At 70.5% G+C, this 27025-nt stretch overlaps 6 protein-coding genes across 6 annotated transcripts; 2 read left to right on the top strand and 4 right to left on the bottom strand.

Moving 5' to 3' along the window:
• Positions 1-1160: 1160 nt before the first annotated feature.
• Positions 1161-2361, bottom strand: UGT (hypothetical protein; the record flags this gene model as incomplete). The annotated part of the gene is made up of 1 exon (XM_009033931.1): positions 1161-2361. The coding sequence occupies one exon, from the start codon at positions 2220-2222 to the stop codon at positions 1224-1226; it is 999 nt and encodes a 332-aa protein (XP_009032179.1).
• Positions 2362-2723: 362 nt separating this feature from the next.
• Positions 2724-3545, bottom strand: CTN1 (hypothetical protein; the record flags this gene model as incomplete). Its single annotated transcript, XM_009033930.1, has 1 exon — positions 2724-3545. The coding sequence occupies one exon, from the start codon at positions 3543-3545 to the stop codon at positions 2724-2726; it is 822 nt and encodes a 273-aa protein (XP_009032178.1).
• Positions 3546-6854: 3309 nt separating this feature from the next.
• On the bottom strand, positions 6855-10301 carry POLB (putative DNA polymerase B; the record flags this gene model as incomplete). Its single annotated transcript, XM_009033929.1, has 1 exon — positions 6855-10301. The coding sequence occupies one exon, from the start codon at positions 10299-10301 to the stop codon at positions 6855-6857; it is 3447 nt and encodes a 1148-aa protein (XP_009032177.1).
• A 1097-nt stretch (positions 10302-11398) lies between these two features.
• Positions 11399-13031, bottom strand: SRP1 (putative GTP binding signal recognition particle protein SRP54; the record flags this gene model as incomplete). The annotated part of the gene is made up of 1 exon (XM_009033928.1): positions 11399-13031. One exon carries the CDS (start codon positions 13019-13021, stop codon positions 11429-11431), a length of 1593 nt encoding a protein of 530 aa, XP_009032176.1.
• Positions 13032-19901: 6870 nt separating this feature from the next.
• P4H1 (expressed protein) lies at positions 19902-20946 on the top strand (the record flags this gene model as incomplete). The annotated part of the gene is made up of 1 exon (XM_009034552.1): positions 19902-20946. A coding segment is annotated over one exon (1031 nt), but the record flags the coding sequence as incomplete, so codon positions are not given.
• A 3650-nt stretch (positions 20947-24596) lies between these two features.
• On the top strand, positions 24597-25637 carry CYP1 (hypothetical protein; the record flags this gene model as incomplete). The annotated part of the gene is made up of 1 exon (XM_009034553.1): positions 24597-25637. One exon carries the CDS (start codon positions 24597-24599, stop codon positions 25635-25637), a length of 1041 nt encoding a protein of 346 aa, XP_009032801.1.
• Between the last annotated feature and the right edge of the window lie 1388 nt (positions 25638-27025).

Below are 27025 nucleotides of genomic sequence, written 5' to 3'. Positions count from 1 at the left end.
GCCTTGCAGTGGCTCGTCTTGCCGTAGTTGTTCGCGAGCGTCTTGCAGGTGCAGGGGTGGACCGCGGCCCGGCACTTGGACGGATCCGTGGAGCAGATGCAGCTGTGGTCCGTGGCCTTGCAGTGGCTCGTCTTGCCGTAGTTGTTCGCGAGCGTCTTGCAGCTGCAGGGGTGGACCGTGGCCCGGCACTTGGACGGATCCGTCGAGCAGATGCAGCCGTGCGTTGGGGCCTTGCAGTGGCTCGTCTTGCCGTAGTTGTTCGCGAGCGTCGAGCAGGTGCAGGGGCAGACCGCGGTGCTTCGGCACTTGGCCGGATCCGTCGAGCAGATGCAGCCGTGCTCCGTGGCCTTGCAGTGGCTCGTCTTGCCGTAGTTGTTCGCGAGCGTCTTGCAGCTGCAGGGGTGGACCGTGGCCCGGCACTTGGACGGATCCGTCGAGCAGATGCAGCCGTGCTCCGCGGCCTTACAGGTGCTCGTCTTGCCGTAGTTGCTCACGAGCGTCGAGCAGACGCAGGGCGCTGCCGTCTTCTTGCGCTTCGCCTTGGGCTGGACGTCGTCGTCCGCGACTTCGAGCACGGCGCCGTCGCGCTCCGCGCGCGCCTTCGAAGCCGCGGCGCGCTCCGCCTCCGTCTGCACCTTGGTGAGCTCGAAGTCGTCGTCCTCCTCGCGGGGCCGCTTCTCGGGCTTCACGACGGCGAGCAGCGCCTCCGGCTCCGGCGCCTTCTTGCGCGCCGCATTCGGCGGCGTCACCACGATGGCCGTCGGCGGCGGAGGCGCGCCCGGCGCCACGCCCAGGACCTCAAGCGCGAGCTTCTCCGCCGTGACCTTGAGCGTCTCGTACTGAATGCCCGCCGCATCGGCCGCCGCCTTGACCTTCGCCGAGAGGCCACCTTCTTCGACGGTGATCTCGAGCTCTTCGCAGACTTTGTCGACCAGGGCCTTCAGCGTCGTTCCCATGGTGTTGCGGTGTGTCTTTTAACGCTGCGCAGAGCGGTTGTGGTGCCCGGGTGCGGGAGCCCCTGTCGACCCTCGACGTGGGTGCACGCCGGTCCGTGCTCTGTGGCGCCGATCGTGCTCTCCCTCTTGAAGGAGGTCATCATCAGCCGGCGGCGCCCGCCGCGGCGGCTTCAGGCCTGGCTTCGCGCGCACGGCTACGACGTGGAGGGTACTGTTCGACGTTAGTGTTTGGGGCGCGCATCGCGCGTCCACCGCGCCGTCGCGGACCTACGTCTTCTTGCCGTGGCCCTTCTTGCCGCCGAACTTCTCCTGGAGCTCCGCGGCGACGCCGAGGGAGGCGAGGGCGACGCCGGACCACTGGGTCGGGTTGAGGACGTGGCCGCGGGAGACGATGTCGAGGAGCACGGAGAAGATCTTGCGCGTCGTCGTCACCGTCGTCGTCACGAGCGGGTCGAAGTTCGCCATCGTGAAGAAGATGGCGGACTGGCCGATGGCGGAGCAGAAGGCGAACTTGGCGGCGGCGGTCATCAGGGGCGGGTTCGCCGCGAGGAAGGCGGCGCCGGAGAAGAGCTGGTCCAGCGCCAGCGACGCGGCGACGGCGATGCAGAGCATGGCGAAGTTCGTGAAGAGCATGAGGTCGTAGGACTGGAGGCCCTTGCCGTGCTTCTTCTTGTAGGCGGCCTTGAAGGCCGTCTGCTGGCCGCCCGTGATGCCGTCGCAGGTGAGGCTGAGCGCGAGGCAGAGCAGGCCCAGGTTCTCCGTGTCGGATTTCGCCGCGGACGACGGCGCCTTGGACTTGCCGACGGTGACGAGGACGACGCCGCCGATGATCATGCCCACCTGGCACCACTTGCGCGCCGGGTAGCGCGTGCCGCTCAGCGCGATGGCGCCGAGCATGACGGGCACCATCTTCGCGTTCTTGACGAGCGTCGCGACGAAGAACGGCACGCCGAAGATCTGCGCCTTCTGCGTCATGGCCTTGGCCAGGACCTGGGTCGAGCCCGTGACGAAGAAGGACGCCAGGGGGATGCCCGGCGACGGCCCGCCCTGGCTGAGCACGAGCCCGGCGAGGCCGACGGCGACGTTCGCGCTCGCCTCGAGGACCTGGATGAACCACTCGCGCTCGAGCTTGGCGCCGTCGGCGTCCTTGTAGCGCACGATGTCGCCCTGGAGCTGACCGTAGTACATGAAGGCGCCGAAGATGCCCGCGACGCCGACGAGCAGCTTGAGCGGGCTCGCCTCGCTCTCCTTGGCTTTCGCACCCATGACCGCGAGCTTTTCGGCCGCGAGCTCGACGTCGATGGACGGCTTCTTCGGGAGCTGCGACTCGGGAGTCCGAGGCGTCGACGGCGGCGTGCGGCGCTCCGTGGTGGGCGGCGCGACGACGACGAGAAGTGGCGAGTCTGTGGGGAGCAGCACTGAACAGCTTCAAGCAGCTTCAAGCAGCGATAATTCGCGTCGCTGCGCGCGCGGCCGCACGCGTGACACAGGTCGACGCGGTCCCACGTCGTCGCGTGGTGGCGGAGAACTTGAGCGTCGTTTCGAGTGTGGAGGCTACTTCGAGCGGCGACATTCACGCGGCGGCGCGCCGTCACACCGTCGCGAGTCACGCCACTTCGAGCGGCGACATGCACGTGGCGGCGCGCGGCGCCCGCGCCGTCGCGCGTCGCGCCGGCCCGGCCCCGGGCGCGGCGGTGCCACCTCGCCGAGTCGGCCGCGTCGCCGCGCGCCTCGAACAGCACGAGATTTGATTAAAACAGCGCCACGTTACTGCACCCCGAGCAGCGGCGCGTGCGCGGTGCCCGCGCGCTTCGGCGGGTAGAGGACGTAGTGCTGGACCATGAAGAGCAGGTCGAAGACGATGGAGATGGAGCCGAGCGCGAACTTGGCGACGTCGCCGACGATGCCCGACCAGTCGCGCGTGTCCGCGCAGTCGAGGACGAGCTGCAGCGTCGAGAGCAGGCCGCCGGCGAAGTCGAGCAGGATGTTGTGGATGGACCAGCCCACCGTCGACTGGCGTCGGAAGTTCGACACGAGCTGCGGCAGGTATTTGAGGAACGTGATGGCCATCTTCACGTAAGACAGGAAATAGACGAAGTCGAGGCCCGGGTCGCGCCGCGCGACCGCCGCGGCGCCGTAGCACGCGACGGCGAGCGAGAGCGCCAAAATCGCGGCGAGCCCCGGCCGGCTCAGGGGCTGGGCCGCGAAGCCGTCGTAGTAGGCGACCTGCGCGAGCGTGACGCCGCAGAGCGCGAGCGCGTGCACCGAAAACAGCGCGTCGCTGAGCCGCGTCTGCGGCGCCGCGCCGTCGTGCCGCCGCTCGTACTGGGACCGGATGTCGCGGTTCGTGAAAAAGAGCAAGGTGTAGGTCGTGTAGCAGAGGAAGCCGAGCAGGTTCAGCGCGGCGAAGTCCGGCGACAGGCCGACGGTCGTGCGGCGGCGCCGGTTTTCGAGCACTTGCGGCCAGAAGCTGACGCTCCAGCACACGAAGTAGGCGCCGCCGAGCGCCGCGGAGATGGGCTGGTAGCCTCTGCTCAAAGCGTCGGCTTTCGGCGTGCTCACCGCGACGATGGCCGCGGCGGCGACCATGCCGGCGCCGACGAGGGCGATGGTGCGTCGATTTTTCGCGTTTTTCGCGTCATGGCCGTCGTGGCGGTCGTGTTCTGAAAGGTTTGGTGGATGGAGGCGCTCGTGGTCGAGCGGTATAGGCGCGAGTGGCGCCGAAGACGCGCTCATCGCTTCGGGGAGCACTTCACCTTCGGCTTAGTGACGTTGCCAATCTTCTCTCTCTCTCTCGAGCGCCACATCGCATCCCGCGTCGGTCAAACCAGGCGATATCGAGCAAACGCCTCGGCAGTTCACCCCTCAAAAATGTCGACGGAGACTCGCTTTCGCTCGGACTCCATCGTCTCCGTCGACGAGACCGACTTCCAGCTCGAGGATCGCTCCGTGCTGTCGGAGGACGTCGTCTTCGCTCTCCAGAGCGACGATGTGGCCTCCCTGCGCCTCGTCGACGCCGCGGAGCTCCGCAAGCCCACGACGGCCAAGACCTACGCGCTCCACGAGGCCTGCGAGCACGGCGCCTTCGACGCCGTCAAGTTCCTCGTCGGCGAGCTCGCGCACGACGTCGACGCGCGCGACGAGCAGCGCTGGACGCCGCTCCACTACGCCGCGGCCTTCGGCGGCGCGCCGGAGCTCGTGCACTACCTCCTCGCCGCCGGCGCGGACCCGTCGGCCGAGGACGAGGACGGCGCCACGCCGCTCGAGACCTACCTGGACGAGAACGAGTCCGACGACCCGACGGCCTTGCTCCTCCAGTCCGTCGCGGAGCACGTCGAGGCGGCCGAGGGCCGCGACTACGAGACCTGGGCCCAGGTCCACGCCCGCGACGCGACCTACGGCGCCTACGTCGCGGCGTCGCGGCCCAAGTACGTCCGCGACGCGACGCGCCACGCGTACCTCCTCGTCCGCGCGAACGCGATGCGCCAGCACGACGACGCCAGCCTCGGCGCGTCGCCCGAAGCCTTCCTCCTCGGCGCCCACGGCGGCCACGCCGTCGTCGACACCGTCCTGTCCTTCCTCGCCTGAAAGGAGGAACTCCGCCCGGATCCCGCGCGCGCTACCCCGGTATAGTCGCCGCGGATCCTGGTCTGGTCTCAGCGCGGGGGGCGGGGCGCGGAGGAGTCGGCGGGGATGGGGCGCGGAGGAGTCTGGCGCCCTTGCCACGTGGCCCCCGCGGCCAAGGAACGCGAGCCTCCGAGACACAACGTTTCAACAAATTACCCGACGAGCACCTGCCAGATCAGGTCCTGGGACTCCGGGTAGGCCGCGGCGAGCATGAGCGTCGCCACGACGAGGATGGACGCGCTCGCGTTCGCCAGCACGGACAGGAACCCGACGGCGGAGAGCGTCGCGTCGTCGCGGAGCGGGCCGTACGCGTCCCAGAGCGGCGCGTAGTCGTAGATGACGCTCAGGAAGAAGAGGATGACGATGGTCCGCAGCGAGATGGTCCCCCACTTCGTCGCGGACCAGGACAGCGGGTCCCAGCCGCGCTGCACGATCCACAGCGCGAGCAGCGCGGCCATGCCGACGGCGAACGCGCCGTTCGCGCAGATGCCCGCGCGCACGCCGACGATGTTGCGCTGGCGCATCGAGTTCAGGAAGACGACGTTGCCGCCGATGTAGACCGCGGCGATGACGACCGTGAGCACCACGGCCTCCGTCTCGACGTTCGCGCCCGCGGCGCCCTCGACGAGGTAGTAGATGAGCTCCGCGGCGGCGAGGGCGATGGTCATCGCCATGGGGCCGTCCGTGCAGTAGATCCACCTACGTAAGATCGGCGTTCGGAATGAAAAAGCCGCAAAACGCCGGAAAGAAAGGACTCGAGCCGGATCTTCTTCTCGATCTCCATCTCGTCGTCGCGCACGGGGCCGCCCTGGTCGAAGGGCAGGTGGACCCAGCGGCCGGGCAGCAGGCACAGCACGATGAGGCCGATCAACACCCAGTAGAGCGGGTTCCACCGGACCCACCAGCCGTAGTCCTCGAGCGGGTCGTCGAAGAGCATCGCGTGCGACTCGTCGTAGCCCCAGGCCACCTCGTCGTCGACGGCGTCGCTCAGCGCGTAGAGCCAGTCCCAGCTCGCCGCCGCCGCCCGCGCCTCCTCGCGCTCGCGCAGCAGCTTCTCCCGCGACTCGACGCGCAGCAGGCGCTTCGCCTCCTGCTCATCCTCCTTGCTCCCGGCCGTGCTCACGGCGGCGACGCCCGCGGGCCGCCCGGCCGACGCCGCGACCGTCGGCGCGTTGATGATTGCACGCAGCACCGCCGTCAGGCCCATGGCCGGCGGCGGCGGCGGCGGTGGGGCTGCCGGGGTCGATGAGCTGGGCCAAAATCTGCTATGGAGCGGCACCGTCCCGGCACTGTCAACTCGGCGTAACTCGGCTGCCGATGGGCTGCGATTTGAACGTCGCATCGCGCCTGTCGGCCTAAGTAAGACCCTGCCGTCGCCGTCCGTCGCTCTGCGCGCCTGTGCGCGACACGCGCGCGAACTTCTTCCGACGCTATGGACCCCGTGGCTGCAGCGACACAGGCTGCAAAACAGGCCGTCGTGGATAATGATGTAGACGCGCTGCGCGCGGCCCTCGCCGCGGGCGCGGACCCGGAGGTTACGATTCCTGTCCCCGCGGGCCCAAATAGTGTATTGAGTGCTGTTCCTCTACTAAACCTCGCCGCATCTCATGGGCATCTCGATATTTGCGAGCTACTCGTGGCCGCGGGCGCGAATGTGAATGCTTTGACTGTGGGTGAGAACCTGGCCCTCCCTACGCTCGTCAGCACATTGGCCGGCAGCTCCGACAAGCATTTTGCCTGTATGCGTTATCTTCTAGAGGCTGGCGCAGACCCCGACGGTCGAGTTATTAACTCTGTCGGGTCATCTTCATTTACCTCTTTCATTCTTCACCTTGCAATCATTAACTCGCAACAAAAAGCTCTTCAGCTTCTGATCGAAAAAGGTGCCAGTCTGGAACTGAAGAACAGTCTCGGCACGACCGGCTTTCACATTGCTCTCGTTCAGGGCAACCGTGAGATCGCGCTCACGTTGCTCCGCGCTGGCGCCGCCATGAAAGTGCTGCGCCGGCATCAGATCAACGACACGAACGCGCCCCTGCACGACTTTCTAGCCGACGTGATCAGCGACGGGGGCTGGGCGGCTCGAGTCCAGCGCCACCGCGACAGGCTCCTGGGCGTCATCTCGCGCTGCGTCCGGCTTCCGCACGACGTCCAGGTCTCCATCCTCGGCTTTTGGTCGCCACCAGGGGGTAGCTGAGGTTAATACGCCGGGAAGAACACCAGCTTCGATGCGAGAACATTAAACCAACAACAACAACAACAGGCCTGCGATCAAGGCGTCCGCGGGGGCGCCGCCTTGGCGTTCTTCGCGGCCTTCTTGGGCCGCTGCGCGCCGCACACGGTGCAGGCGAGGAAGTCGAACTCGGCGGGCTCGGCGTGGACGTAGGTGCAGAAGTCGCAGGCCCAGGCGCCCGCCGCGGGCGCCGGCGGCGGCGCGTCCGCCGCGGCCGGGAAGAGCGACCGCCGCGAGCCGTCGAGGTCCGCGCGGGGGGCGGAGCGCTGGCGCTTCTTCTTCCGCGGCGGCGGCGGCGGCGGCGGCGACGCCTCGGGCGGCGCGTCGAAGGCGCGGCCGAGCTTGGCGTCGACGGCGCGGAGCCGGCGGAGCGCGTTGCAGAGCCGCGGCGCGTGGTCCGATACCGCGCCCGCGGGCACGGCGCCGGCGCGCGCGGCCGCGTCGCGCGCGCGCCGGAGCGCGCAGACCTCGCGGTCCAGGGCCCGCTGGCACGCGAGCAGGTCGAGGTAGCAGGCCGCGCGCGCGCCCGGCGCGGCCCGGAAGCAGGGCCCGCAGAACGCCGCGCGCCGCGCGTCGTCCTCCGTCGGCCGCTCGCAGCGCACGCAGCGGTCGTCCTTGCCCGGGCCCGCGAGGAGGAAGCGGTCCCGGAGCGTCTGCGCCCGCGGCGGCGACGGCGGCGCGGCGGTGGACGAGGCGGCGGCGCCCTGGAAGAGCGCCTTGGCGTCCTCGCGCTTGGCCAGCACGCCGGGCGACGCGCGGAGCGCGCGCGCGAAGAGGGCCTTGACGGCGGGGTCGCCGGCGAAAGGGGCCAGTAACCTTTCCAGTTCAGGCCGCAGCTTCTTGTCGTAGTAGAGCCGCAGGTCCACGGGCGTCTCGTTCACCAGCGTCTCCTCGGGGTCGGCCACCGTCTCTTTTTGCGCGTCGCCCTTGCAGCCCCTCGACACGAGGCTCGGCACGAACTCGCCGAGGCGGTAGCGCTTGAGGGGCTCCTTGCGCAACGTCCGCGCCGCGAGGGCGACGTGGGGCGTCCGCAGCGCGTCGACGTCCTCGCGCGTCTTCGCGCCGCGCGACAGCCGGTCGAGGTCGCCGTGGTCGACGCGCCACAAGAACGCGCCGAGCTCGAGCTCGCCGGCGTCGACGTCGCCCGCGAGGAGCGCGTCGACGCGCCGCGCCGCGAAGGCGCAGGCGCCCGCGACGCCGCCGCGGCCGGGCAGGAGCAGCGCCTCGGCGACGCCGCGGAGCGTCTTTTTTACAAAGGCGCAGCTGCCGCGCTGGCTCGCGACGCCCTTGAGCAGCATGGACCCGTCGGCCGTGCACCCGCCGTAGCGGTTCACGTGGAGCAGGATGAAGGGCCGCAGCGCGTGCTCGTACTCGAGCGTCAGGGCCTCGGGGAGGTTCCGCGACACGTGCGCGGCGATGCGCCGGCCCTCGTCGGCGGCGTCCGCGTGGCCGCGGCCGGGCAACACGACGAAGACGCTGTCCGTCTGCGAGTAGACGACGCGCGCCCCGGGGAACGTGCCGTCCTCGACGAGGGCGATGGCCCGGCGGCAGTAGGCGTTGCCCCAACGCACGCACGCCTCCGCGAGCGGCTTGCCCTCGAGCGACGACACGTCGCTGCCCGTGTAGCCGTAGGTCGCGTTCGCGCACATCTTCAGCGAGAGCTGGCGCGCGTCGAGGCAGTCCGCGAGGCGCCGGTCGCCCGCGGCGGCCGCGGCCCTGGCGCCGGCCTTGGCCGCCTTGCGCGCGCGGAGCAACGCGCGGAGCGTCCGCGGCACGAGGCCGTCGCGCGCGTCCGCGCCCACGAAGCCCCAGAGCTCGCGGTCGCCGGGCCGCGTCGTGGGCGTCTCGTGGGCCCGCGCGCCGTCGGACGCCAGCGTCGTGTAGCAGACGTTGTGCGCGATGAACACGGACGGGTACAGCGACGCGAAGTCGAGGACGACGACGGGATCCTCGTAGAACCCGGCCGTGCCCCCCCCGTGGCCCATGAGCCCCGACTCCACCAAATTCACCTGGTGGGGCTGGAGCTCCGCGAGCGGCGACGGGTGGTAGAGGAAGGGCGTCGTGTCCGCGGCCCAGGGCGTCCGCATGACCGGCGCGGGCCGCTTCAGCGGGAGCGCGGCGCCGAAGGACCGCGACGCCCTGAGGAGGAGCTGCTCGCTGCGCACGGACGCCGCGCGCCAGCTCACCGTGTCCAGGTCGAGGCCCGTGGCGCGCGCGGTCTCGAAGGTCTCCGCGACGCAGTTCGTCGCCGCGGCGAGCGCGAGCACGGTCCGCGCCTCCGCGGCCGCGAGCGCCGCGCGCCGCGGCGCCGCGAGGCCCGCGCGCGCCGCGGGGCCCACGGTCGGCGGCGCCGCGTCTAAGAGCGCCCGGGACGCCTCGGCGAGCGTGTAGCGCGTGAGCTTGGGCGTCGCGCGCATGGAAACGAAGCGCAGGAGATCGAGGCACGCGCGGCCCTCGACGCCGTCCAAGCGGTGCGTCTCGAGGTTGTTCGACGACGCCATGCGCCGGCCGCCCTCGCTCCGGCTCTTGATCCAGTCCTTCGAATAGGTCGTCACGGACCTGACGCGCCAGCCCGCGGAGTCGCGCTTGCCGCGCGAGAGCCGCGGCCGCCGGCCGACAACGGCTTCGAAGCGCTCGCCCAGGAGGCCCAGGGCCCGGTTGTCGAAGCTCAGGACCACGTCCGGGTCGAGGTCCAGCAGGTGCGCCTCGAAGCCGCGGAGCGCGCCGGCCTCGGAGCCGTAGCGGCGGACCTCGACGCCGCCGCCCAACCGGGCCGCCGCGCCGCGCCAGGCCGGCGCGTGCGCGTGGACGACGCAGGCGCCGCCGGCGACGGCGACGGCGACGAGCGCGACGGCGTCGTCCGTCTTTTGGTTTTCCATCCACGTGTCGTCGCGGCCGGACGCGGCCTCGACGCGCACCGCGACGGCCCGCAGCTCCGGCAGCGGCTCCTCGGGCGCCGCCGGCGCGTCCGCGAGGATGTCGGGGCAGAGGCCCTCGACGTCGCGCCAGGCGGCGGTCCACTGGGAGTTGCCCGCGGGCGGTGGCGTTGCGCAGCGCAGCCAGGAGCCGCCGGAGAGCCGCGTCTCCGCGAGGAAGCGGCGGCAGACGGGGAGCCCGTCCTCGACGGCGCCCGCGCCCGCGTCGCCGCGGAAGGCGCGCGCCGCGGCTTTCACGACGGCGGACTGCGGCGTGGCGCAGGCGTGCGACACGCGGCGGTAGGTCTGCGGCGCGCCGTGGCCCGCGAGCGCGACGCGCGACACCGTGGATACGCCCACCGACGCGTCGCCCGTCGCCGCGCGCAGCGCCGCCTCGCGCGCGGCGTCGTCGGCGGCGTCGCCCGAGGTCTCTACGGGGCCCCAGTAGAAATGCGGCCGAAATCCGGTGATGCGCAGCGCCCGGAAGGCGCCGGAGCGGTCGACGCCGCGGCAGCAGATGGCGTCCTTGTCGTGCTCGAGGTCGAGCAGGAAGAGGTCCGTCGACGCCATTTCTTCTGCGCGCGATCGATGCGGGTTAGAGTGGTGGGTTTCGTGATGTATATGCAGCTGGGTGCGATGCGTTCGGGCGCGCGCGCGATCTTAAACAGTGTCCTCCATGCCTCGCTGCGGCGGAGATGCTGCGGAAGCTCGAAGCATGGGCCACCTTCGGTGCTGAGCTCAGCGCGATGAACGTCGACGAAGCCGTGGAGTTGGACGACGACGACGCGTCGGAGACGTACGTCGTGGACGCCGCCGACCGCCCGGAGATCGCGCGCTTCCACGGCCACAGCTGCCGCGTCCTCGCGCGCCACGACGAGTGCATGGAGGTGGCGCTGCACGGCGTCTTCTCCGCGCCGGAGGACAGCCAGCCGTATTTCGTCTACGACACGGATTCGATGATGACGACGAACGTCGACCAGGGCGGCGCGGTCACGCTGCCGTCCGGCGCGCTGCGGCCGCTCCGCGCGCCGCCGGCCGGGAACCGCGCGCCCGCGCTGTGCCTCGACGTCGTCTGCCGCGACGCGGCCGTGCTCCTCTTGCTCTTGCGCGCCACGGGCTTCGCCGACGAACTCGCGCGGCACGTGCTCCAGTTCCTGCTCGTGCGCCGCGTGACGGAGTTCCGCGCGGCGGCCTGCTCGTCCGCGCGCCCGCGTCCCGCGATTTCGGCCGGGACAAACGACGAAACGCCCGGTGACAGCACACATCGTAGGTCGACGCGCGGCGACTACGACCTCGGCGAGGCGACGACGCCGCGCGTCGACACGTGGTGGATCTCGAAGAGCTTCGACCCCGGGCAGAACGCGGGCTGGCGCGAGTGGCTCGCCTTCGACGTGTCGCCGGACGGCCGCCCGCGGCGCGTGACCTGCGTCGGCGTGCGCATCCCGCCGATGCCCTTCGGCCCGCTGTCGGTCCGCGAGTTCACCGTCGAGGGCGCGGCGCCCTCGGGCGAGTTCCGCGAGAGCCGCGCGGTCTACGAGACGCTGGACCGGTCGGACCTCCAGGAGTTCGTGCTGGACCCGCCGCTCGAGACGACGCGCGTGCGCGTCACCGCGCGGTCGACGGCCGTGCCGACGGCGTCGAACTGCGGGCTCTTCCAGGTGTACTTTCGGTAGTAACTATTTTTTAGGAGTACTTGCCTAGCCAAAGCCCGCGGTCTTGAGCTTCCGCTTGCCGCCCTTCTTCTTCTTCGCTCGCCGCGCCGCGCGGTTGAGGAGCGCGTCCGGGTCCGGCGCGGCGGCCGCGTCCGCGCCGTCCGGCGGCGCCTGGCCCGCCATCTTCGCCATCATCGTGCGCATCTGCTGGAACTCGGAGAGGAACTGCTTCGCCTGGTCCACGGAGCGCCCGCTGCCCGCGGCGATGCGCTTCTGGCGCGCGAGCGCGGACTTGTCGCGGATGATGAGGTCCGGTTCGCCGCGCTCCTTCGGCGTCATCGAGTTGATCAAACTCGCCTGGATCTTGATCTTCGCCTCGGCCGCGGCGATCTGGTCGTTGTCGATGCCGCCCATGCCGGGCATCATCTTCGCGACGGCGCCGAAGGAGCCCATGTTCGACACCATGCGCGCCTGGTCGAGGTAGTCGTCGAAGTTGAACTTGGCCTGCTTCGTGCGCTCCATGACGGCCTTGGCCTCGGCCGCCGACTGCTGCTTGGACGCTTTTTCCACCAGAGAGACGACGTCGCCCATGCCGAGGATGCGGCTCGCCATGCGCGCGGGGAAGAACGGCTCGAGGTCGCCGACCTTTTCGCCGACGCCGACGAACTTGATGGGCTTGCCCGAGACCGCGCGGACGCTCAGCGCCGCGCCGCCGCGGGCGTCGCCGTCGAGCTTCGTCAATACCGACCCCGTGAGGGGGCAGGCGTCGTCGAAGCGCTTGGCGAGCGAGGCCGCGTCCTGGCCCGTCATCGCGTCGAGGACCAGCAGCGTCTCGTCGGGCTTCGTCGCCGCGCGGACGCTGCGCAGCTCGGCCATGAGCGACTCCTCGATGACCTGGCGGCCCGCCGTGTCGACGATGACGACGTCGGCGCCCCGCTCCTTCGCCGCCCGCACGCCCGCCGTCGCGATGGCGACGGCGTCGCCCGCGCCGGCCTCGAACGCCTCCGCGTAGACGGGCACGCCGACCTGCTCGCCGAGGATCTGCAGCTGCTCCACGGCCGCGGGGCGGTAGACGTCCGCGGCGACGAGCATGGGGGTCTTGCCCTCCTCCTCCTTGAGGCGCAGCGCGAGCTTCGCCGCCGCCGTCGTCTTGCCCGCGCCCTGGAGCCCGCAGAGCAGCACGACCGTCGGCGCGCCGTCGTCGCGGTAGGCGAGGCCCGCGCGCGCCTTCGCCGCGGCCTCCGGGTCGTCGCTAAAAAGGAGCTCGTCGTCGTCGCCGCCCATGACCCGCTTGAGCTCGTCGTAGACGATCTTCACGAACTGCTGCCCGGGGTCGACGCCCTCCGCCACCTCGCCGTCGAGGGCGCTCGCCTGGACGTTCTCCACGAAGCCGTCGACGACGACCTTGGCCACGTCCGCGTCGAGGAGCGACCGCCGCACGTCGCGCAGCGCCGACTTGGTGTTGGCCTCGGTCATGCGGCTCTTGCCGCTGAGCACGTCCGTCGCCGCCGTGATGGACTCGGCGAGCTTGTCGAAGAAGTAGAGTTGAGTTGTTGCGCGTTTTGTCTGGGGCGGCGCGAAGGCCCATGCTGCCGCGAGCACCAGCGCCGCAGTGGCGGCTCGACGAGCCATTGTCATTGCAGCTGAAGTGCTCAGGTTCGCCGAGCAGGCTCCTGTATGGGGGCCGGATTACCGGGTAATGCCCGGGAGGCCTCGGTAATTACCGGTAATTACCGGGTAATTACCGCAGAAGGGTAATTACCCGGTAATCAGGGCGTCCGCGGACGGCTAGAGGCGGTATGGCGGCTCGAAAGGACCACCGCGAACCCGCGTGTCGACCGAATTCTCTTTTAGGTGGCTTCCACGCGACAACGCCGGCGGCGCGCTACGGCGTGGGGGGCGCAGATCAGAGTGAGACTGCGTTACGGGTATCCTAGGCGTATCCTGGCTCCTCTGCTCCCCCGCCGCGGCCGGAAAGGCGGAGCGGGGACTGCGAAGCCAGGCCGGGGAATGAGAGTGTGCACGCCGCAGCGTGCAGGGAGGCGGGCGGGTGCCACGGCACCGCGCCGGGGAGGAACGGCGGTGCGGCGTGCCCTGCGGGCACGCCGTGTTGAGCCTGAAGAGCGGGAACCGGCGTAGAACCCCGCAGGGTTGTCGCTGTTCCGGGCGTAGGGAGGAAGTAGGCGCGGGCTCCGGCGGGCGACCCCGCGGGGTCGCCCGCGGCCTCAGGCGCGGGAGTGTTGTGCACGCCGCGGCGTGCAGGGAGGAAGTAGGCGCGGGCTCCGGCGGGCGACCCCGCGGGGTCGCCCGCGGCCTCAGGCGCGGGAGTGTTGTGCACGCCGCGGCGTGCAGGGAGGCGGGCGGGAGGAGCGGCCCGTTGGCCAGGTCGGCTCGGTAGGGTCGCGGGCCGCCAGGCCTAGGCGAGAGGAAGGTCGACGAGCTCGTTCTTGTCGTTGACGCGGAGCCCGGCGATCATTGCGAGCGAGCGCCGGAAGCGATCCTCGTCCTCGGCGGCAGTGAGAGTGTTCGCCGGGTTGAACTTCGATGGGACGTGATGGAGGACGAGCTCGCCGGAGTCGAGTGCGTCGTAGAGGAAGCCGAGCTGGCACCGAATGTGCCGCGCCCGGGCGGAAAGGTCGCGTCCGCGAAGGAAGAGTATTGCCGACTCGTTGTCGCAGTAGACGTGCGACGGCCGGAGGCTGCGCTTGAGCATGAAGGATGCGAGAGAGCGCATGCTCAGGAGCACGCGGACGAGCACGACCAGGGCGTACAGCTCGGCCTCGAAGGTCGAGATCGCTGTCGCGTACTGGACCGACGACCACGCGCAGACGGACGCGCCGCATGCGAAGATGTAGCCGCCGGAGCGCGAGCGGCAGACGCCGGACGCCGTGCGGTGGATCTCGCGTCCGTGCGAGGCGTCCATGTAGCCGTCGAGTGCGAACTCGGCGCAGCGGGTGTAGGTGAGCCCGAGCTGGGCGTGGGAGTTGACGTAGCGGAAGACGCGCCCGAGTGCTGACAGAGCGCCGGGCGTCGGGTGGTCCGGGAACGCCGGGGTGGCTCCGGCGACCGTGCTCAGGACTCCGAACGCGAAGCTGAGCCATGGCATCGTGCGCGTGGCCAGGTAGCCGATGGCGCCGAGGGCGCTGTCCATGTTCTCCCGGGTGATGCGGCCCGGCCGGCCGCCCGAGGGCTGCTCGGTGTTTCCTGCGTTCCAGTCCGTCGACAACGGTGTCTTCACGGAGGACGAGCGGGCGAAGCCGAACTTGGCGCAGATCTTTGAGGCATACTCGGCCTGATGGACGCGGACGCGCCCGGGCTCGACTTGGAACTGCAGCCCGAGGTAGTCCTCGCCGCCCTCGGTCATGGGAAACGCGGCTTTGAGGTCGTCGATAACGCCGGCCTGGTGGCGTGGCGTGCCGATGACGAGGAGGTCGTCGACGTACGCGAGCACGTAGACGACGCCCTGATTGAACGCCTTGCAGAACAGGCAGCGGTCGACGGGGTGCCGCTGGAACCCCATGACGTCGAGCACCTGGTACGAGAGGAGCTCGAACCAGGCTCGGCCCGCGTCCTCCATGCCGTAGATGTTCTTGTCGGCGCGCAGGACGTACTTGTTGGGGTCGAAAGTGGGCAGGCCGGCGGCTCGGAGGTAGTCGTCGAACCCGATGGGGTACTGGAGGTAGAAGCGGCTCGTCGGCGGAGCGAGCATGTACGCGCCTGTGATGTCGAACTGCGAGACGGCCAGGCTGTGCTGTGCCGCCATGGCGAGAGCCATGAAGAGGGTGCTGGGCAGGCAGGTCGGAGACGAGCTGCCGGGGTCGCGGAGTTCGCCGGCCTTGCGCGCGCCGTTGGCGCACCACCGGGCTTTGTAGCGCCCGTCGCGTTTGACGCGGCACACGCACAGCGAGTCGTAGATGCGCGCGTTGGCCGGCAGCTCTGAGAGAGCGACCCGTGTGAGCGCGGCGGCGCCGTCCCGGAACGTCTCTGCGAGGTCGAGACGCTCCTTGTGGAACGCGGGCACCCATTTGCCGCGGTCCGGCCCTTGCAGGGCCTGACGGAGCGTCATGTCGCCGTCGATGGTGTGGTCGCCGGGGTAGGTCGGGGGCGGCGCATGGCGGCGCGGCTCGTGGAGGTGCCGCATGTCGGGAGCGTGGAGCTCCGTGTCGACGGGATCGTAGACCGTCGTGCGCGGCACGGCGCTGGCGGCGAGGCCGTGCGCCGCGTGCTCGGCCGCGAAGGAGAGCACCGTGGGCATGGCGTAGCTGCACAGGGACGGCATGAGCGGCGACATCTCGTGCCCGGCTGACGCGATGAGGGCGAGCGCCATCACCGGGAGGAGCGCGAGGCCGCTGACGCGGCCGGCCACGGCGCTTGAGGCGGCGGAGTCGCGCCAGTTCCGGTGCGACGCGCCGATGTCGCTGCCCATGTCGAGGTGCGTGCGGCGTTTGCGGCTTCGCCGCGGGGGCTCGTCGTCGGGCGGCTCCCCCGGAGGCGGACTGCCGTCGGCGGGCTCCCCCGCGAGCGCGGGGCCGTGCTCCCCCGCGAGCGGAGAGCGCAGCTCCCCCGGAGCCGCGGCTTCGTCGGCTGCGGGCGCCGTGTGGTCGCCGCCGTCCGTGTCGGGCTGCGAGTTCGGCAGGGTGTCCAGCGGCAGGTAGCTGAAGTGCGGCGCCGCGTGGGTCGGCGGGAGCGGCGGCGGAATCATGGGCGCCATGCGGGCGACGTCGAGCTCGACGTCGGGCGCGGCCACGTAGTGGTGGCTCGACACGATTCGGACGTGACGTCCGACCTGGACGCGGATGGCGCCGAAGCCGTAGTTTCGCGCCGCGCCGAGGTACCGGCCGAGGGCTCCGGAAGTGCGGAAGCGCTCGGACCGGTGCATGTCGAAGAACGCGACGTGCGCGTAGAAGGGGTAGAACGTCGACAGGTCGACGTCCTCCTGGAAGGCCGCGTAGTGGGCGTTGATGTCGCCGTGAAAGTGCAGATTCAAACAATCGACGGCGTGGCACGCGGCGTCCTCCCAGAGGTTGTCCGGGACGGAGCCCGCGTGCATCATTGCCCGTGTGAGGCCGTAGACGGCCCGGTTCGTGCGCTCTGCGGCCTCGCAGTGGCGCTCCGAGGGTCTGGGCCGGCTCGCGACGCCGAGCTGCGCGTAGAGCGCGCTGGCCTTGTTGCCCACGAACTCGCCGCCGTCGTCGTGCTCGACGATGCGCACGCGGATGCCCTTCGCGGCGTACGCGTTGTAGATCATGCGGAGGCCGGAGAAGCCGCCGGGCTCGCCGACGGCCTCGCTCTTGAGGCGGAGGCCGACGCCGACGCGGTGGGGCGGGTTCGTGTTGAGCGTGGCCGTGAGAAAGTACTGGGACCGCGTGCGCGACGGGATGTCGCTGTGGGCTCCGAAGAGGTCGAGGCGCAGCGTCGGCGGCCGCTGCTTCGCGGGCTGGCCGCCCGGAGGTGCCGGGGGCGGATGAGGCGGCGGCGGTGGCCGCCGAACCGCCGGCGGGTTCTGGGTCCGCGACTTGCGCGCGGACCCGCTCTTGACCATGCGAGAGATCTTGCAGACGGCGCAGTCGACGGTACCGTCGACTTTGATGCGCAGCCCCTTGACCGTGTCGCGGAAGCGGTCCTGGGCCGGGTGCCCAATCGCAGCGTGGACGACGTTCGCTTCCCGGCCGAGGCCGCGCGCCATCAGCGGCGGCGCGTTTGGCCCGGCCGTGGGGTGCCGCAGCGGCGGGGACGCGGGGGCCGCCAGGAGCGGCGCGGCGACCGACGCCGCGTGGGACCGTTCGTGGAGGACCTTGTGTAGCATCGTCGCGCGCTCCATGATGCGGGCCGCGGCCTGCATCTTGTAGACGTCCGTGACGCCGTCGCCGACGACGTACTGGACGTCGTGCTCGGCGATGCCCGTGATGTCGATGCCCATGGCGCGGGCCGCCTCGTCGGGGAGCACGCGGGACGCGCGTCCCGGGTGGGACGGCCGCTCGAGGAGCATGGTGCCTCCGTACGGCGGCTGGCCGTCCTTGCGCGGCGACAGGAGCTTGGTCGTGTCGAAGACGTCGTAGGCGTAGTGGACGTGCTCGGAGACGCGCTCGCGGGGCACGCCGCGGCGTTGCGTCGGGTGGCGCCGGTCGTAGGCGATGACGTGCAGTGTCACGTCGGCGGTGAGCACGACCCAGCGCCGGCCGTCGCCGCGGAGTCTGACGACGGACCCCTCGCGCACGGCCGACTCCGGGTCGTAGTGGAGGCGAGCGACGACCAGCGGGCTGTCCTCGCGCCCGCTGTAGGCGCGGCGCGGCGTGGAGAGGCGCTCGAAGCGTCCTTCCCAGAACGCGTCGTCGGGGACCTCGTCTGCGGCCCGCAGGCACGAGACGAGCGTCCGTCGCTCCGCGATCTTGGGCGCGATGAGCGGCGCGGGGGGCGGCAGCAGCGGTGAGACGTCGTCGCGCTCGAAGTACGCGAGCATGCGGTCGCGGTAGACCGGGCCGTGCAGCGAGCTCTTGCTGAGCTCCGCCTCCTCGACGCCGGTGGGGAGCCGCAGGATGTATCGCGACTCGCCGCTCCGCTTGGGGGCGGAGAGGAGCGACACGAGGTAGGCCAGGCCGAGCATGACGACGAACGGCCACACGTTCTCGACGAGCAGCAGGTGCGGGCCGATGCAGCGCACGACGTGCGCGAAGCGTTCGAGCGTGCGGCGTTTGGGCCCTCCGAGGCCGCGCCGGGCGCCGGCCTTGCTGTAGTCCTGGCATTCGACGCCGGCGGCGATGGCGCTGACGCTCCGCGGGTTCCAGACGTGGCCCACGATGGAGTCGTCGTGGATGTCGCCGTAGTTGTGGACGCTGGGAAGGTTGTTCGCGAGGGCGCCCGCCTTGCGCGGGTCGTTCTCGCAGGTGGCGACGATGGAGACGCCGCCGTCCCGCAGCGCGCGCGACATGGACCCGGACCCGGCGAAGATCTCCATGGCCTCGACGCGCGGCTGTGGTTCGGGCCAGGGCGGCTCGGAGACGGCCGCGGCGCTGAGGCCCTCGGGCGCCGGCTGGGGCGCGACGGCCCGGACGTAGACCATCTTGAGGTTCCGCCAGGTCATGAGCTTGACCTCGTCGCCCGCGGGCGTGATCATGAACTTGGAGAGGCCCCGGGCGGACTCCGTCGTGTGGAACCGGTAGCCCTGCTCCTCGAGCTGGCCCTCGCTGAAGATGGAGACGGCGAAGGTCGGGAAGTGGTTGTCGCGTTCGACCGGGATGCGCGTGCCGTCGGGCGTGACCAAGTCGGAGCTGTAGACGCCGTGGTTGGCGTGGGCGCGGTCTCCGCCGTCGCGCAGGGCTGTGGGAGAGGCCCAGTGCGTCGACGGCTCGCGCCGCGGGCCGTGCTTCGCGGTCTTGAGCGCGTGGGCCATCGATCCGCCGTCGACGAAGCTGAGCTCGAACCCCTCGGGGCACGGCGGGAGGCTGCCGCACGCCGCGAGCGCGTGCGCCTCGTCGGCGCTGAGCTCCGCGGGGCCGCTCGCGCGGGCGGCGTTGGCGAGGCAGTCCGCGACGGCCGCGTAGGCCCGGCTGTAGTCGCCGATCGAACGGTCGTCGGTGAGCGCCGAGCGGTCGTCGGGCAGCGCGGTGCCGTCGCCCTGGAGCGACGCGGCGACCGAAGCCACGAGGGCGCGGGACGCCTCGGCGAGGGAGCCGCCGGCGCCGCGGCCCTTGCTGCCGCGGCCGCGGCCGCGGCCTCGGCCCTTTCCGCGGCCGGTGTCGGTGTCGTTCCAGTCGCGAGCGAGCTTGGCCATTATATGGCATTGATCCGTGGAGTGGGAGCACTGCTTGTGGATCAAACAGAACAGGACGGGCTGGCCGTTGGCGTGTCCTCGTAGCCTCCTCGTCGCTCGCGCGGCGCGACGCCTGGCGGTCTGGCGCAGCGTTCGCGGAGGCGTCCAGCAGTGCTGCGGGTACCCTCGCCGCTCTCAGGCTGCGTGTCGTCGACGTGTCATCGCCGAGACCCCGCAGCAGCTCCGTAGCGGAGGCCGCGCCGGCGGCGGCCGCTGTCTATTTTCGGAACGCCACTGAAACTTTCCATCGGGGTAGCCAGGCGGCGTCGTCGACGTGTCGATAATCGCCCGCAGGTATGATAATGGCAGCATAGACTGCCAGTGGCACTGGCAGATCTGGGGCACCGTCAAGCACGCGCTCGCCGGCATCCTGCTCTCGTCGGGGGTGTGGGGCGAGCGGCGCGACGTCGGCCTCGTCGTGAAGCCCGCGCCTTCAGCATGTCCACGCTGCAAACCTGGGCTCCGTCGACCGACCGCGCGTTCTTTTAGGGCCTCGTCTTCCGAACGGAGTCCGAGCCTGAGTCAGAAGCAGCTCCTCCGAGACGCGACAAAGAGACTACATGCTCGTCTGACGCGCCACATCGAGAAGGGTGGCCTCCGCCCTCGCCTGCACCGGACCACGTGCTGGCGCGGAGAGGTGCGCGGCGCGCGGCGCGCGCGCGGAATGCCGCATGATCGGGCGCGGACCCCCGGCCAAGCGAGGGCGAGGCATGGCGGAAGCTCCAGCGCTTTGCGTGGCCGGCCCGCGCCCTGGCCGACGAAGAACGCTGTTCATGCTGCTATGCCTCGCACCCGTAGCGCAAGGGCTCGCCGGCGGCGGCTTCGGCGCGAAGAGCAAGCCCGTGAAGAAGAAGAAGAAAGCGAAGAAACCTCCGGCTGCGCCAGCGGCGAGCGCGCCGCCGCCTCCAGCCGCCGCGCCGCCGCCGCAGGACGAGCTCGGCGCCGTGATGGCGCTGCTCGGTTCGCGCACGGCCTACGAGGCGCGCGTCGCGGGCCGCGCGGACGAGCTCGTCGGCGCGCTCGGCCGCGGCGTCGACGGCGGCGTCGCGGTGCTCGACGACGTGCTCGGCGCCGACGCCTGCGCCGCGCTGCGCCGCGAGGCCGAGGGCGTGCACGCGGGGAAGATCGCGGCCGACGCGGGCAACCTCGCCGACGACGTCACGCGGACGCGCGCGGAGCTGCTCGACCCGGAGGACTTTTCGCGCTGCCCGCGCGTCGTCGCGTGCTCGCTGGCGCTGGCGACGGCGCTGTCGAGCGCGCTAGGTGACGCACATGGCCTCCCTTTATCGAGCGACTGCGGCTCGAACATGCTGAGCTGCTACGCGTCGGGCGGCGCGTTCCCGGTGCACGTCGACAACCACGGCGGCGACGACCGGCGCGTCTACGGCGCCATCTACTACATGAACCCGGACTACGACGAGGCCGCCGGCGGCCACTTTGTTCCGTGGCGACGGCGCCGCGACGTCGGCGCCGCGCTCGCGCCCGCGGACCTCGAGCCCGCGGACGCGATCGCGCCCCGCGGCGACCGGCTCGTCGTTTTCGAGGCCGACACGCTCGCGCACAGCGTCCGCGCCTACCGCGACGACGCCTACCGCCGCTACGCGCTGACCGTGTGGATCCTCGCGGCCGAGGGCGTCGACCCGCGCGACGTCCTCCGGCCCGAGCGGCGGACGCTGTCGCCCACGGACACGCACGCGGGCATGGCCGACGGGGAAAGGGCGGAGGCCGGTGGTGGGTAATTGGTGTCTTTTGGAACCCTGGGAGTGGCTCGACTCAACTCCCGCGCTTCTGCACGTGTATGCCCGCCGCCGGCGTACCGGAGACGTCGCAAGCGACGCACTGCCAGTCGCCTTGACCGAGTCTTTGACCCCGGTCAAAACCCGAAACTAAGTTACTTCTCTCTCTCTCCTCGGCCTGGTGCAGCCAGAACTAAACTCGAGCACTCTCGACACCGCCCGTGTCACCGAAGCAGCGCGTGCGCAAACCGTGAGTACCACTCCCCAGCCCTCGCAACCGTTCTCCTACCTCCCTAACACCTCCCACCATCCGCGTGCCCAAAAAAATCCGAGTTGCGCGCGATTCGAACGATGTTCTGAGACAAGATCGAAGCCAGAGCGCGTTGGCAGCCTGCAAAACCTTTTAGGCACGCCCCCACACAATCCTCCAGCACCTCGCACACCTTCACCATGGCCAAGAAGAACCAGATCATCGAGCCCGCGAACTACCTCCGCAAGAAGGAGAAGAAGCGCATCGACAAGAACCGGGCGATGATCGAGTACCACAAGTGCCGCGTGTCCAACTTCAGCTCCTGGGGCAAGAAGGCGAGCCCGGAGAAGCTCAAGCACGAGGCGGCCGTCGCCGCGCTCACCGCCCAGATCCAGCTCATCGAGCTCGAGGCGATGCGCCGCGACCCGCTCCATTGACTTGCGGCCGGCGCCAGGCCCGCCCCCCGTCCGCGGGGCGGCCGAGGCCACGCCGCCACGCACCGAGCAAGCAAGTCCCCCAAGCTCGAGCATCGGCCTCGCCCTTCGGAGTCCCGGGGGGCGCGCCGCGCCTTCCGGCGCGGCCGCGCCCCGCGGGCAGTCCGTCGCGCGCCCCGCGTGCTCCGCGTTGACCAGATCGTCGCCCGCGACCGCCCACCGCGCCGCCCGTCAGAATCCGTCCGCGTCTGAACCCCTGTGCTCGACTGTGCCCAAACTAAAAAAAACTATGAGAGACTGGAAGGCGGACCGCGCGGGTTGCCCTGCTCTTGAGTCCGAACACGGAGAACAAAGCACGTGGGAGTCAGAAGGTTCGGGGCTTCAAAACTGAAACCCCCGTGCTCTGCAAGCTTCAGTCGGTCAAGCTTGCGCTTGCTTTTCAAGCGCAGCGAGGCTGCCCACTCATCGGAGATCGACGGAGACGGCCGTCGTCGTGGTAGCGCAGCGTGCTCTGCCTCTGGGAAGTTCGGCAGACAGCCGCGGCGCGCAGAGGCTGCCCACGATGGTCGACTACTCAAAGTTCCACAACATCGGCGACGAGGACGCGCCGCCGCCGCCGCCGCCACAACAACAGCAAAGGACCATCGGAGCCGTCGGCGAGCACACCGAAGAGGAGCTGCGCGAGCAGCTCAAGGAGTGCGACAGGACGGCGAAGCGCGGCGACCTCGCGTCGGCAGCCGGCGTCGGGGTTCTACGAGGCTCCGCGCGCCCGCGACGCCTTCCCGCGCAGGTCCGCGTGCACGCACTGGGTGCGGCTGCACCCGCACCTCGAGGCCGCGGGCATGCGCGCCGAGGCCGCGGAGTGCATGCGCCAGGCGAAGCGGCTCCTCGCCCAGGTCGAGGAGGGCCGCGCGGCGGGGAACAAGTACTTTGGCAAGAAGAAGTACGCCGAGGCCATCAAGTGCTACTCCGAGTCGCTCAAGGTCGTGCCGCAGGTCGCGCGGCGGCGTCCGGATTCGAGAACCCCGCGCGTTTCCGGGGGATCCGGGAGCTCCCCGCGAAGAGCGAGGTTCGAAGAAAGCCGCGCCGCGAAGAGCGAGGGTCGAAGAAAGCCGCGCCGCGAAGAGCGAGGGTCGAAGACAACACGTAGGACGCGACGCTCCTGGGGAACCGGAGCGCGGCCTACCTCGCGACGGCGCAGCCGCGCCTGGCCCTCGCCGACGCGGACAGCGCGTGCCACACGGACAACAAGCGGCCGAAGCTCCACTTCCGCCGCGCCAAGGCCCTCGAGCAGCTCAACCAGCTCGAGGCCGCGGCGGCGGCCTACGACAAGGCCGCGGAGCTCGAGGACGAGTACGTCAACGCGAAGATCGTCACCGACATGCAGCTCGCGGCGGCCGCGTGCCGCGCGAAGCTGGAGGAGGCGAAGCGCACGTTCCGCGAGCGCGCGGCGCTGGACCGCGAGCTCGAGACCTGGAAGGCGTCGAAGCGGCTGCGCACGTTCTGCGAGGGCATCGTCGAGGACGACCCGGAGTTCGCGAACGCGCTCTTCGCGTCGATGATCCCCTCGACGCGCAAGGGCAAGAAGGACTTCGATACGTGGACGGACAAGGAGAAGATCAAGCTCATCAACGAGTGGAAGGGCCACTGGGACGACCACCTGAAGAAGTCGCTGAGCTCGGGCGTCCACGGCGAGGCGACGGTCGAGTGGACGGAGCAGGAGCGCGAGGCGTGGGCGCCGCTCCTCGAGCAGGTGCCGCCGAAGCGGAAGCTGCTCAACGACCTGCTGGACCTGAACCTGCCCCCGGTGCTCCCGCGCGCCGAGTGGACGCAGCGCAAGCACGTGGACCGCTGCGACGAGGCCAAGGCGCGGCGGCGGTTCCAGTCGCGGACGATGATGGACCGCCTCGGCGCGCGGCGGCGTCCCCCGGCCTTGTGACCGGGAAAACGACGATGCTTCGTAGGCACGCGGCCGGCGCTGCGCTTCGCGAACCGCAAGGGCGCGCCGGTCTACGAGTTCTACACGAAGGAGTTCGTCCGCGCGCTCGCGAGGTACGTCGTCCGGCGCCTCGCGCCCGCGCTCCGGTCGCGCGGCACGGCGACGCTCCTCGAGATCGGCAGCGGCGACGGCCGGCTCTGCCTCCACCTCCGCCACGCGCTCCCGCCGCAGATCGTCGTCCTGGCCTCGGACGCCGTCGCGCACCCGGAGCCGGCGTTTCCCGTCACGCTCGCGGTGCACAGCGACGTGCTCGACGCCGTCGAGCGGCCGGACCTCGTCCTCATCTGCTGGCACGCGCCGAACCAGGACTTCACGGCCGTCGTCCGCGACAAGGAGAGCGTCCAGGAGTACCTGCTCCTGGGCCCGCCGGACTCGAGCGACGTCGGCCACGACGCGGCGACGTGGGGCGGGCCCGACGAGCCGCGGCTGCCGCCGCGCGGCTGGCACCGCAAGGCCATTCCCTCGGTGTCCCGCTTCATGGTCTCGCGCGCGGACCTGCCCGAGCTCTTCCGCGCCGTCGCGGACCCGGAGTTCCCCGACTACACGCACTCGTACTCGGCCGCGGTCTCCTTCCGCCGCGGCCGCGCGCCGCCGCCGTCCGACGACGTCGACTCCGACGACGACGGCAACGAGGTGCCCATGATCCCGCTCCTCAAGCATTGGCAGGACGGCGACTACGTCCCCTCGGACGACGACGACGACCACGAGGCCCTCGTCGCCGCAGAGATCGCCGCGCACGAGACGGCCGTCGCCGAGCTCGCGGCGAAGAAGCCGCGCCAGCCGGGCGAGGCCGAGGGCAACACGAAGTACAAGCCGCGGCGCGACTACTACGGCGACGTGTAATGTGATTGGCTCCAGGGCGCCGCGTAATGTGATTGGCTGGTTTGGGGGCGACCGGTTGAATGAATTCAAAATGCAATTGTCAAAATGCGTGTATTGAGAAGGCTGCCCAGCGCCACCAAACAAACTCGCTGTCAGATCATGATGCTCAAGGCTGCCCTCCTCCTCGTGCCCGCCGCCGCGCTGACGGACGAGTCGCTCTTCGAGCTCTTCAAGTCCGACTACGTCAAGTCCTACAACAGCACGGAGGCCGAGGCCGAGCGCTTCACGATCTTCTCGGCCAACCTGCGCAAGACCGAGGCCCTCAATGCCCAGCGCGTCGACGAGGACGACGCCGAGTTCGGCGTGACCCAGTTCATGGACCTCACGGAGGCTGAGTTCAAGGCCCAGTACCTCAACTACGTGCCCTCGGAGCAGGTGCTCGCGGAGGACGTCTACGCGGCGCCCGAGGGCTTCGCCGCGCCGGGCAGCCTCGACTGGCGCACGAAGCAGTCCGGCGTCGTCAGCGACGTCAAGGACCAGGGCCAGTGCGGCTCGTGCTGGGCCTTCTCCGCGACGGAGCAGATCGAGTCCGAGTGGGTGCTCGCGGGCAACGACCCGCTCGTCTTCGCCCCGCAGCAGATCGTGTCGTGCGACAAGGTCGACCAGGGCTGCAACGGCGGCAACACGGAGACGGCCTACGCCTACGTCGAGAAGGCCGGCGGCATGGCGCTCGAGTCCGCCTACCCCTACAAGAGCGGCACGTCGGGCAACACGGGCCGCTGCAAAAAGTTCGAGACCGCCGGCGGCGACGTCGAGTCCTTCTCCTACGTCGTCCCCGAGTGCAAGAAGGGCAAGTGCAACGACCAGGACGAGGACAAGATGGCCGCCGCGCTCGCGAGCCACGGCCCGGCCTCGATCTGCGTCAACGCGGGCGCGTGGCAGACCTACACCAAGGGCGTCATGACGAACCTCCAGTGCGGCTCCCACGCGGCCAACGCCCTCGACCACTGCGTCCAGGTCGTCGGCTACACGGGCTACACGGGCGACGCCAAGGCCTGCGGCAAGGGCCTCAAGGACAAGTGCGTCTGGAACGTGCGCAACTCCTGGGGCACGTCCTGGGGCTACCAGGGCTACATCCGCGTCCAGATGGGCAAGAACGCCTGCGGCATCGCCAACGACGCGACCTTCGCCAAGGTCAAGTAGACGGGTCCGCCTCCAGAGACGCGTCCGACCGGACGCTCCCGGACCGCCAAGCTCCAAGAGAGCCCCCGCGCCGCTTCGTGTTTGCGCGCTTCGGCTGGCTGCGAATGTACTCTAAATTCGGCGTCGGCTGTGCTTTGCTTACTCTAAGTTCGCGTCGGCTGTGCTTTGCTGCACATGTGTGGTGATCGAGCCAAAAAATTCACTTCAACAATTTAGTTGAACTATATTACCCCGCCGCTTGAAGTGCCGCTTGACTTGGTTTGGCGCGAGCGCCTGGGAACCGTCGCGCTCGTCGAGGCTCGAGCTCGCGCGCGTCGCATCGCACTGCGCGCCGTACCCACTCGATCATGGCCTCGGCCTGGGGCACGCTGAAGCTCTGCACGCCGAACCCGGTGTTCGGCCTCGCGCCCTACGAGGAGTACGAGGTCGCGTCGACCTACGAGCTGACGGAGCCGGTGCACCTCATCGGCCGCCAGGCCCACGCCACGAAGCCGTCGCTCGTGCTCCCCTTCAGCGTCATCTCGGGCCAGCACTGCCTCATCTCGCTCCACAAGGAGAACGGCACCGTCGTGCTCGCGGACAAGTCGAGCAACGGCACGGCGGTGAACGGGTCGCACGTCGGCAAGGGCCAGACCAAGGTGCTCCAGGACGGCGACGTCGTCACGGTCTTCGAGAAGAAGGACGCGACGAACCCGGCGGGCCCGAAGATCGACTACGTCTTCCACCGCGCGCAGGCGAGCCGCGGCCCGCTCGTCGCCGCGCTGGAGAAGCAGAACGGCGAGCTCGCCGCCGAGCTCGCGGACGCGCGCAAAGAGGCGGAGCGGCTCCACGGCGAGCTCCACGAGCTCGGCAAGCGCGAGCAGAGCGCCGTCGACGAGGCCGCGCGGCTCCGCGAGGCCGGCGGCGGCGGCGACGCGCGCGCCGAGGAAGCCGAGGCCGCGGGCGAGAAGCTCCGGGCGCGCGCGGACGCGGCGGAGCTCGCCGTCGCGGCCGCCGCGAAGCGCGCCGAGGACGCCGAGGCGCGCGCGAGCGCCGGGGCCGTGACCCTCGACGCCGCGGAGGCCCGGGCCGCGGCGCTCGCCGCGACCGTCGCCGCGCGCGACGCCGAGCGCGCGGCGCTCGCCGGGTGCAAGGACGAGGCCGACGCGGCGCTGCGCGCGACCCAGGAGTCCCTCGAGGCCGCGGAGCGCCGCGCCGAGCGCGCCGAGGAGATGAAGGCGAGCGCCGAGGCCGAGTGCGAGAAGGCGTGCGTCGAGGCGCGCGAGGCCCGCGACGCGCTCAAGGAGCAGAAACGCGCGCGCGAGGCCGCGGAGCACAGCGCCCGGGAGTCCGACGCCGTCGCCGCGTCGGCGTCGGCCATGCGCGCGACGGCGGAGCACGCGCGCGCG

The sequence above is a fragment of the Aureococcus anophagefferens genome (genome assembly GCF_000186865.1).
Source record: "Aureococcus anophagefferens unplaced genomic scaffold AURANscaffold_1, whole genome shotgun sequence".
Lineage (NCBI taxonomy): Eukaryota > Pelagophyceae > Pelagomonadales > Pelagomonadaceae > Aureococcus > Aureococcus anophagefferens.
Note: the sequence above shows the minus strand (reverse complement) of the source record. Positions and strands in the feature narration are given on the sequence as shown.